General features: G+C 19.7%; 1 protein-coding gene across 4 annotated transcripts; it reads right to left on the minus strand.

The window, feature by feature from the left end:
- Nucleotides 1-3,536: 3,536 nt before the first annotated feature.
- On the minus strand, nucleotides 3,537-12,756 carry LOC108001744 (putative inorganic phosphate cotransporter). 4 transcript variants are annotated; one of them, XM_062073323.1, is made up of 9 exons: nucleotides 12,616-12,756; nucleotides 11,696-11,955; nucleotides 10,843-11,088; nucleotides 9,695-9,779; nucleotides 6,853-7,070; nucleotides 5,364-5,513; nucleotides 5,155-5,287; nucleotides 4,315-4,532; nucleotides 3,537-4,204 (listed from the first exon to the last, which is right to left on the minus strand). In XM_062073323.1, exons 1-9 carry the CDS (start codon nucleotides 12,638-12,640, stop codon nucleotides 4,175-4,177), a joined length of 1,365 nt encoding a protein of 454 aa, XP_061929307.1. In that variant the 5' UTR covers nucleotides 12,641-12,756; the 3' UTR covers nucleotides 3,537-4,174. The 4 variants fall into 4 exon arrangements, with proteins under 4 accessions (XP_061929307.1, XP_061929306.1, XP_061929305.1 ...); XM_062073322.1 differs by lacking the exon at nucleotides 12,616-12,756 and adding an exon at nucleotides 12,069-12,321; XM_062073321.1 differs by having other exon boundaries at nucleotides 3,537-4,532; nucleotides 12,616-12,722.
- Nucleotides 12,757-12,763: the final 7 nt, after the last annotated feature.

A 12,763-nucleotide genomic window follows, 5' to 3' on the forward strand; every position in this document is an offset into this window, starting at 1 on the left:
TTACTTATTATATTTATTAATTATATTTATTCATTAAATATATCATTAGTTATTTTTAAGATATTTTTATAAAATTTAACAAGTAATTTTTTAAATATAAATATATATACTTAACTTGTTCAAACAAAATCTTTACATGTATTGAAAAAATATCTGACAAAAATAGACATATTCATTTTTGTTATTAAAAATAGAATTGAAATAGTTTATTTATAGAACATTAACACAATATGAATGGAATAATACAAGAATTTTCTATGCTATGCATAATGCATATATTCTTTGTTACAAATTTTTCCAAAATATATATAGAATGAAGAAGAATTTTTTCTTATATCTATTTTTTCTTTTATATTTTATGTGAGTGTTGCTATCAATATGTATATAGTTGTTTTGAATTTCATTGTATTTTTTGCCGATCTATAATTGATTCTTGTATTTATCAAAAAATCAATATCCATAATTTTTTTCAATTTTTATTTGAGAACACATTGAAAACAAAGATAGGGATAGGATGATTTATTTTGAAAAATTGTTATGTATAATGTCGAAATATTTTTATTTTTCTTTTTTAAAGTAAAGATTTTTTAGAATAAAGATTTAGAATTAATTCAAACAAGCAAGGATAAAGTTGGTGGTTTACAGTTTACAGTGGTTTTACAGATTTTATAATTTTATAATTTTTTTTTGTAGCATTATTTTATAAAATTATCAAATAAAAAATGTTAATTATGTTATAAAAAATCAAAAATATAATAAATCTTCTGTTGGATTCTTGATTTATATTGTCGAATTCTAATTTTAACATATCATGACTTGCAAACAAATTTTTTGATGAATAAATGTTTAGTCTTCGCAGAAATGTGCACTTTATAATTCTGAACGATTAATATATTTTTTTGAAAACATATATGAAATATAAAATATTTACAAATTATACAAATTATACAACCAATTAAAAGATCTAATGTACACTCTTGATAGCACATGATCAAAATGATTTTATAGAATGTAATTTTTTTAAATTTTAAATATATATTTATATAAAATATTTTTTGTTTAATAATACAGAAGAAAATCAATTGTAGTTAATACTTTTTTTTTACAAATTTAATTAGTATTAAATATAATATAGTATTTAAAATATATATATATTTAAATATATATATTTTAAAAAATGAATATGACAAAATGATAATATACGTATGAAAAAATAGAACGAAATCTTGTTATTTAAAAATGAAACTGTAAATAAATTAAAAGAAAATTAATCAGAGATCTGGAATTTTATACACACAAAAAGATATAATTATTTGCGATATAAATTTAATATTCGAATTGTTTTGTATTTATATTTAATATACTATATACCGTTTATATACTTTTGAATGTATCAATGAAACAAGCATTGTATCATAAATCTTTGAATTTTCTATATCATCTGTTGACATCCAGATGGTGAAAATGTTAAATGCTATTTCTTAAAAATAAAATCAAATAGCAATTAATTTTATTATATCGTAAATTTTTCAATTAAAGATTGTTGAATTTTATTTATTTTTTTTTTTTTACTCATTATTATAATTAGGAAATGAAATAAAAATTGAATATGTTCAATTCATATTAGATTTTCAATTCATATAGAATTATTATTTAACAATTCAAAAACTATTAAAAATATAAAAATATAATTTGTTATAATTCAAATATATAATATAGAGTAAATAGAGTCAAAGAGAATTATAAATTAAATTACAATTTTTTATTTAAAAAAAAATTAAATTAAATTAAAGAATTTTTTACTCAATTAAGATTACTTTAATATTTTTTTTAATAAAATTGTATTCTTTCTTTATGAATCAATATTCTTTCGAAAAGTATTAGAAATTTTATGGATCAATTTGAAATGAAAGTTACAAATTATCTAATAGATTTTTCCATAAAATAAACCATTGCAAATCCGAAAGAATATTCAAACTTTTTATAATAAATATTAATAAGAGTTAATATATTTATGTGAAATAATGAAATATATTAGATTAAAAATAGATTAATTTAGAAATTATAAATTTTATATCAAATGTTTAATAACTCTCTTCAAGATATGCTTATTTGATAGATTTTTTCCATCAATGGAAGAGCGAATTTAAATTATTAAAAAATTATAAAAAATTATTAATAATTTATTAAGAAGGAAAAAATTTTCAAAATTCACATAATAATTCATAGTATTTCTTTGTTAAGAATTAGTTTATTTATTAATGTTAAGAAAGAATCTGATAATTTAGTGATATATTTTCAAAAGCTCGAACTGAATTTATCTACTTGAATTTTTAATAAGTTATTTTTTGATAATAAATTATTAATAAATTTTTTGATAAATTATTGGAAATAAGTAATTATTTAATTGAATAGTTTTCTAATTTAATACGTTATAATCATTTATTTATTTTTTTATACCAAATTTTGTATTGATGAAATGATGAACAAATTCGATTTATTCATCTTACACAAAAAGAAATAAATAATTTTGTGAATATAAGATAATTTGATTAAAATATAATTTTTTTTCGATAAAAAGTATGTTGAATATTTATTATATTATATTCAATACCTTTTCTTCGTAGTAACACATGTTACTTGTTTATTCATGCTCAGATGTTGATGTATATTCAACATTACTTATAATAACTCATTAACATAGGAAATTTATTACAAAGGAAAATATTGTTCGAAAATATTTTAGAAATCTTTAATGAACCAATGTTCTCACATTTTTGGAATCGTTTATTCAACATTAAAAATGTAACATTAAATATAACTTGTAGCTTCAAACTAGATAAAAAGATTCACAAGAAGTCAAAATATTGGTATTCAATTATAAATTATTTATCTTTATGTATTATATGTATTTCAAATTATATCATACTGTGCAATAAAATCAATTTTTATTTAATCTATTTACAAATATTTATTTTTATATTTGCTATTATTTAATAATCATATAAGATAAAATTGAAATAATATTTATTGCTAGTAGTTAATTCATTATTGCTAGTAGTAAGTCTTTGGTAATAGAGTATATAAGGGAACTCTCTAATTAGTATATTAAAAATAATAATATAAAATAATAAAATTATAGTAAAAATAATAAAAAAATGTTTTATTGAATTAAATAATTTTTTTAAGAAATTTTTTTTATAATAATTAAAAAAAGTAATAATATTTTAATCAGATTAGACAAATTATTGTATATTAAAAATCTTATTATGATATGACATTATCAATAGTTGTCAGTTGCTACAATGCAATTGTTTTAAAACTTTAATAAAAATTTATTAACTACTACAACTGATTATATCTACTATGAATAAAATAATTTTTCACGATATCAATATTTTATTTATGTAATACAAAATTTCATAAAATGAAAACTATATGTATTTTACATTTTGTCTATGATTTCGTCCATTTCTTTGTTTTCGATTTATCTAAATATTTTTTGAATATACTTTGAATTAATAATTTAACAAAAATAAGAATACTTTATTTATTTTCACTTCATATCTTTCGACTCTTTTAATTTATATTGTTTTACAAATGTTACAAATTCTTAACAGTAACAAACAGCGCTTTTATATTTTGTCTTTAATTTTATTATATTTCTTTCTTAACATTATTTTATATTTTCTTTAATGCTTTTCTCTTTATTTTTTATTTTAATCTTATTGTATATGTCACAGTTTTTTTATTCATAGTTACTTTTAATTTCAGTTTTTAATCTATCTCTATATGATATAATATAATTTAACTTAATTTCTTTTATATTTTTCTTTTTACTTTCTTTATTAGGGATAAACATTTCCCTAATGATTAAATTATTTGTCTATTTGTTTTAAACTTTGAAATTTATAATTGTTTAACAATGAACTATATAACGATAACAATGAAAAATTACAACAAATAGATAATTGTCAAATATAATTATTATTATAAATATAATATAATTATTATTGACAGTTATAATTTATAGTTGTCTATCTGACGTTTAAAAATAAATAATCAATTGAACAAAATCTCTAGATAGTTTCGTTAAGAAACAGTATTTTCCTTTAACGATGTGAATTCTATCGCATCGAAATTATTATCCGTATTCGCTTTTTTTCGGTTTTGTTCAGGATTGTTCCATGTCTGTAATTGACCACTACCAAAAATGAGAAATGTCAAAGCACCAAAGCAATAAATCGATGCCAATATCCAAAAAATAATACTCCATCGAGCGTAAGTTTGATTTTTATAGGTTATTGTACCAACCATGTAACTACTTAGCAATCCGCCTAGAGAACCAAGTGTATTCATCATACCAAAGATAGTTCCTGCGAAGTTGGGTGCAATGTCTAAGCCGTTTCCCAGATAACCTGCTGTTACTGCACCGTTAATCGTCAGAGCAATCGTAAAGATTGATACAGATGTAACACGATCGCATCCGTAATTTGCTTGTATGATCATTAATAATCCTGGAGTTAATACGGCTAAAAAAGAAGAAAAAAAAAAAAAAAAAGAAAAGAAAAGAAAATGAAATAAAATGATTGATATAGAGCAAGAACTTCTTATCTGGAATTCAAGAGCTTTTTACAGGAATTCGGGTTAATGTTAGTATAAAATATAATTTTTGTAAAGAATATTAATTGACTTTTATACGAGAATTGTATTTTAGAAATACAATGCTCTTTCGACACGTTTTTTTTATACAAGTGATTAATTATCTTTTAATGATTATTGTGATTATTATCAAAAATTATAAATAGATTATAAATTATAAATTAAAAATTAAAAGATATTGTGTAAATGTTTTTTCTTTTTTTGTTGTACAATCTGAATAATATATTTCAATAATTTTTTCGAGTGAGTCATTTTTATTTTAATTATCGGTAAGTGTCATGATAAAAATTAATTCCAATTATATTAAAAAAAATAAAAAATACATATCTTATAAAGAAATAAATCGATAGAGAAAATATTATATATTGTTATAAATAATATAGCGTAAAAATATCTTACATGTAATATTAAGCATAATATTATTCATAATATAGTATTATCTAAATTTCGTAATTTTGAATTTAGATAATATCGAATAATTTCTGTACTTACCAAAAGAAGTAAATATCTTTCTAATAGATGTTACCGACAGTTTCTTATTTTTAAATAAATAATCGGCCACAGTTGATGTTGTCACGGCAAAGATATATTTTCCGAGATATGGTAAAGAAGATAATATTCCATTCTACAGAGGAGAAAAAAAAAAACAATTGATAAAATAATATAAAAGAGAGTAATCATTTTATAATGTTAATACAAACCTCTTTGATATTAAAGTTTAAAATATATTTCATGTATGTTGGTAATTGGTTGACAACGGTAAAATAACCGAACACATTGCAGCTGTGAGTCAGCACGATAGACCAAACAGGAATCGAAAGAAAAATGCATTTCCACGGAACAGATAATCTCTGTAAAAGAATAAAAATAGTATAATTTATATGTACTATAATTATATTTATATAGTACAATTTGCATTGAATTATTAATATGGATAAAAAGTTTGTAAAATGTTTATTTTTTTATATCAAAAAAATTAGCAACAATTATTTCTGTAATCTGATAGTATTCTCTTCAATTAATTCAAATTTTACAATTCGTTTCCAGGTATTATCACAAGAAGTTTTTTGAAATCAAATTTAAAAAATATTTCGAAGATTATTGAAATGAATTTATTGATTATTGATACGGTAATATTTAAAATTTAATATGACTCAATTTTCGAAACTCTTTCAATTTGATATAATATTTATCATCATATCATATCATATTTTTTATAAATCTTATAATTTGTAAAAAATGTTTTTTTTTCAAAAGATTGAAGTATTATAATATTGTTAAAAATTTACTAATAGAAAACATCATAATAACAACATTATAATAACTCAATAAAAAACATTTTGGATATAATAGAATAGAATCTTCTATATTTGCATTCCTATTATTTGAATACTCTCATATTATTACTGAGTATTCAATTATTTTGAATAACTGTTTCGTAATTGCTTTGATATTTATATCTATATTTTATATATATAATAACAAATTCTAATCATAATCATTATAATATAATCATTATTAAACTCTGGATTTTTATGCAAAATTAAATTTTCATGATTAAAAGATGATTAAAGAAATGAAAACTTGTCTTTTATCATTAATAATGTATACTACACTTTGAATTTTTTATACATCTTTGTATATAATATTCTCTAGTAGATCATTTTATTACATTATTTATTATATTTAAATTTTGCATAAATGCACAAATATCCGCAATTCAATTATTACATATAATCAAACAAAAATGTTTTTTTTAATCTATTGAAATAAAATACAAAATATTTAAAAAGTTCAAAAAATTGTAAAAATAAAATTAGCAAAAATATATAATTGATATATTTACAATCATAAAGATTAGAAAAATTTGATCGTTAATATTAAAAGAAGTTCTGTATAGTTATTTATATTAAAAAACTTATGATAAAATTGATTATAATTTATGATAAAAATATATAGATTAAATATTATATGAAATGTTAAATTTCTTGATTTTCATTTGAATAAATAAATAAAATTTAACATTGAAAAAGAATGATTTTACCATTCGAAAATTATTTTATCCATTTTTATCTTTCTATTAATATAAATACGAAAGATTCTATTTCTAGCAAAAAAAAAAAAAAAAAAAATATTCCTTGAACTTTCCATATTGAATAATAAATTACATTTTTCAATTCTTTATTATACCTTTGTTGTAGTGGTAGTACCGATCGATTCTTCGATGTATCGACGTTCTTCGATCGAAATTCTCGGATGTTGGGCAGGAGAGTCAAATATTAAGAGAAACCAAGCTATACTCCACATGAGACCTATTGTTCCTGTTACGTAGAATACAGATTCCCATCCAAAGTAAGCAATTAAAAATCCGCAAATTGGCATTGTTAACGCTGCTCCGAGCGATGAAGCTAAATACATATATAAAGAAATTTTTTTTTCATTTTTATTATTTATATCTCAATATTATATAAAAAGTAATATATATTTTATTCGTTTTATGAAAAATAGAATATTTTTTTATATTCAATAAAAAGAGAATATATATTTATTTTTCATTATAAAATAGTAGCATATTTTGATTTTGTTGCGAAAAATAATTTATTTCACTATCTTATCATATTAGAATCCTTTTAAATAATTGACTAAAGAATATTTATTGTTAAAAAAATAATTAATTAATAATTAATAAAATAAATTTATATAAGAAAAGTCAATTGGAATTCGATTTCAGTTACATTCTTTTATATATTTTAATTACCAAATCAAAAAAATTCTTACATCATATTTATCATTAATTATTTAAATGTAATCTTTTCATCGTTATAAACAAAATATGTTTTATATAATAGAATTTCATTTTCAATTTATACATTTATATAAATTTATATAAATTTTCATTAAGTTTTAACAAAAAAGAAATATGCTTTTATATACTGTCTTCCATTATTTTTCAAATTAATAATAAAATAAATAATTACTACTATAATTATAATATATTACTATAATAATAAAATAAATAATTATTACTATAAATGATATTTTTTATTGGAAATCATTACAATATATTAATTATTAATAATTAATTTTAATAAAAAGTAATAATATGTTTCATTTCATCATATATGCTCTTTTTTTATAATAAATGAAATGTAATATTTTGAATTACATCTTACATCGAAAAGAAATATGTTTTTTTTTGTAAAATAAATGCTAATTTTCATTTGTATGTATGAAAATGTAATTCAATATTTATACAAAGTTGTAATATACACATAAGATTTTAGGAATTGACATTTTCACATTAGGAATTGATTATAGAAAATATAGTCAAATTTGAAGTAAAAATATTTTTATAAAAAACAATACCAAAAATAGAAACATTATGTGCAGATTTTTGTCTTGAGCATGGATATAGAATTAATATTGTATTTTTATCTTTGATTTTATATTTAATAATATTTTATAATTGAATTGAGAATATAAAATAAATATTAATATATTGATTTGAAAAATTATCTTATATTTTATGTTTAAAATACATTCTGTAAGTTATCGAATTCATGTTTTGTATATACGTATATTAAATTCAGGTCGACTCCATGTTCGTGATCAATCATAGATCCATGACTACTATTACACACATAAGTTTTCATTTGGACGAGTTTAAAGAAGGGGAGAATAATATATATCTTTTTGTATATTTAATTTTTATATTTTATATTTAATATTTAAAATAACTTACATTGAATATATTAATTAATATTTAATTTTTTGATTTCAAGTTTCAAAATTTAGTTAAAACTTTAGCTTTTTTCTTTTTGTTAACAGAAAAAATATCTTTAATATCTCATTTTATATTTTTTTTCTTTAAAAAATTATTTGAATGAATTACTTTCTCTATGTTATTTTAATCTTTTTATATTAGAAAAATATAAATACTTATATCTGAGTTAATTATAAATTAAATATAAAAATAATTTTTTTTATTTTTTGTATTAAAATTGAATTAATTAGATAAAAAAATATAGAAATATTGAAAATTCAAACTTTTTTAAAAATGTTAATAATATTAGAATGAATATATTAATATATCTTTTATTTATTCTTATTTATGAAATATGAATAATTTTATGTTTTATTATTTTATAATTAATTAAAAAAAACTAAAAATATTTGCATTTCAATATTTCCATTATATTGTTATTAATGAATTTAATTTTTCAATATTCTTTTATTATTTAGAAAATTTCAATTCGTCAAATTTTTAATATTCAAAACATATGTTTGCATGAATTTTTTCATTTTTTTCTATAATAAATTTTTTAAATGGATCCTATATTACATCTGTTTAATGAGACAAACAAACAAAACAAAAAAAAATAATAAAATAAAATCATATGATTATTTTCTAATTATAAAAAAAATTTATGTTTAATATTTCAGATTTTGTAATATAGATATGTAATATAGATATTTCTATAAAATTAATTTTTGAAATACTGTAAGAGTTTGAAGTTTTAATTTTATGTTTTTTTAAAGCTTTTCTTTAAATACATTTTTTAATCTTTTAATTCTTTTATTATTACATTATATGATTATTAATTATAGTATATTTTTAATCTTTTAACAAATTTTTAAAAATTTGTTGATTTTCATAATGGATATATGAAATGATGTTTATAACATAAATGAATAAATTAAGAATTATTGTGAAATAATAGTTTTCTTTAATTTATTCCAAATTTTTCATCTAAAATTATTTCTACATAGAAAGAAACATTATTTCCTGAAAACAATAGTTAAATTATTCTAAAAAAATTTATTAAATTTATAAAAATTATATTTAATTTTTTTTCTATATCTCAATTCTATATCTCTAATTTTTTCTAGTATCTCAAAAAAGTTTCTTGATCAGATTAAAATTTCAATTTAAATATTACAAAAACCAATTTTTTTTTTATTATTAAATATTAAAAAAAAATTTATCTGAATGTTTCCTTCCATTTTATTTTATAATCCATACGTTATTTACCCATCATATTCGAGACAAATTTGCTGCGTTCCGTTGGTGGTATCCATCGGGCGGTCATTGGTTGGATGGCAGGCCAAGTAGCTCCCTATGTATCAAGATAGATTGATAATAAAGACCATTTTGCTAATTCGAATCAATTAAAATTGCTAAGAATTAAATTTATATCAAAAACAATCCTTGTCAATTTTCATTTTTTCCAGAAAAATGAAAAATATTCCAAAATTTTTACTTTTTTATAAAAAAATTTTGTTAAAATTTTATTTAATAAAATATTTATACAATATTTCCCAATCATAAAACTTTTTTAAAAAAGTTAGATATATGTTATCAAGATCTTGAATAACATCCAAAGAATTCTAGCCAATAATCATTGTTTATAAAAAAGTTGTTATCAAAAAAAGAATGAATAGTATTTTTTCATACTGAAATATACAATAATTAATAATTTTGATTTTTCTCTCCATAAAATAATATATCATGCAAATTTGAATTAGATTTTTTTTGAAAATGCTCATAAATAGAGGATAGAATTTATTTTGTCCACGCATTTTGCAAAAAAAAAAAAAAAAGAAATGAAATTCATTTTTTTTTAATTAAAATTAAAATTAAATTAGATAATTCTTAAAAAAATAATTATAAAAAAAAATCAAAAGTAAAAAATTCTTAGCAATATTAAATAAGTAGAATTATAACATCTTATAAAAGTATTATACATAAACATAATGGATTTCGCTATAAAGAAATTCTATTTTCGAATATTATAATCCAATACTTTTTTTTTTATTTAAAACTAAAAAATTTCAAAAATTAAAATATATTTTTTTAAATATTTTCTAACACATGATATTATTAAATTATATTCTATTCATTAAATTTTTTGTTAATAACTTTTTTATAACAATTGCTAACTAAAACTTTTTGGATATTCATTATTCAATGTTATAATTTTGACAATATATATCAAAATCATTGGATTTGAATCCCTTAAAAATTTTCTAAAAATCTACTCAAATTCTGTAAATATTATTTATTATTATTTTATAAAAATAATATATTTAATTAAATTATGAATTATGATGAAGTCTGATCGAAATTAGACAAAGGTCGCTTTTGTTATGAACTCCTCAATTATTGCAAGGAAAACCCACCAACATAAATCCAATTACTGTTCTTAACATGGCAACTGCGATATAACCATAAGTTGCCAACCAGGGTGTTAAAAATGTAACAGCGCTGGATACTAACATACTGTGTCCAAAAACTCTTTTGGGTCCTATTATTTCAGCTAATCGTCCACCCGGTAATTCGGTACATATGTAACCCCAGAAAAAACTGCCCAATATGATATTAACTTCGTATTCATTCCACGGATATCTCGTTTGATTAATTTCTTCCTAAGAAATAAAGCAAAAACGAGATCATTTTGAAGGAATGAAAAAAGAAAACAAAGATCATAATCGAAATTTTAAAGATTATGGTATACAAATTAATATTTTTGGATATTTTTGAATAAATTTGATTTTTAATAATAAATTGATTTATAAATTATAAATGCTAGAAATTATTTTAGTTGCACCATTCGATAATGAAATTTTATTTTAATTATTATATATATACATTCTTTTAGTTATAATTAATTTTTTACTATTTTTAGTAATGGTAATAACGACAATAGAATATAACAAAGAAATATTTTTGTCATTGATATTAATTATCAGTAATCGAAATCATTTATGATGATTATTCTTAATTAACACAATAATTAATAAAATTAATAATAAAATTTTACAATTTTATTTTTATTAAATTTTATAATTATTATATTATTAATAATAGTTAATTTCCTTGTATTATTTTTTAAAAAATTTCTTTAAAATTTAATTATGATTGCTTTCCATTTATATTAACTTTTATTGAATAATTTTCTTCCAAAATATTTATATTATTGATCTTTTTAAAAACTTTTTAAAATAAATTTTTAAAGGATAAACTGTAACGTACGTGCCTAGGTGGATAGGGGAATGAAGATATAGTAGAATTAGAAGCGATCATCGTTGATTCGTTATTGTGCAGAGAAACGTTTATTTTGATTTCGTGATCGGAGCACTCGTTTGTTCTATTATAACCGCTCAAGTGTGAAGTGTCCTTGCTTGGAATCACCATTGATACTATGGCAATCGTCATATTTACACGTAACATATAATTTAACATGAAACCAAAAATCACCATGATGTTTAACACTTGTTTGCACGTCAATATATCTGAAAACATGAAAAGGAAATTAAGGAAATTATTGAAAATCTAATCGCCATGTTGTATCTTCAAATTCAAATTTAAAAAATTCATGATTCATTTCAAGTAGATCATTTCCGACTTGTTGCATTATTGAACAACACCGCTATTCGATAAATTAAAATTAACGGAAGTTGCATAATATCCGTAGATTCAATTGATCCTATTGGTTTATCACAAACAATTAACCAATCGAATAAAAGGAATAGTTGTGCGACTTTCAAAAGATCGATCAATACTATTGTGCTAGTTTACAAATTAAAAAATTGCAATACAAGTTTTTTTCGAGTTATTTAATGTAACATTTGAAAATTGGCAACAACCTTCACCCAGAACTTGACTTGTATTCGCTTGCTATTTATATTCGTGTTGGTTGGCATAGCATCACGATCCTCTCTGAGGTAAGCGTGCTACATTGCGCAGAATGTTTCCATGCTTCAGTTCAAAAATTCAATTTGAATGTATATATATCTCGATCATTCGACGAATCGTTAAACAAATTATTGTGATAATGTAAATTATAATAATTTATATTTTTAAATATATCTTGAACGCGAAGAAAATTAATTTAACGTCGAGCAAAATCTATTTTCGTAATATATAAATATATAAATGCAAAGATAGCTTACCTAAAACTTTCCATTTCGAGGCCATTATTTAATACAATTCGGTTGTAACACAATAATTAAGAAATCGTTCTTCTTAAATGCTCGATTAAGGAAGAAGAAAAAGAAAGCTAGAAGAGGATTAAAAAAGGATTAAGAAAAAGTTTGAAAA

Source organism: Apis cerana, linkage group LG3, assembly GCF_029169275.1.
Source record: "Apis cerana isolate GH-2021 linkage group LG3, AcerK_1.0, whole genome shotgun sequence".
NCBI lineage: Eukaryota > Metazoa > Arthropoda > Insecta > Hymenoptera > Apidae > Apis > Apis cerana.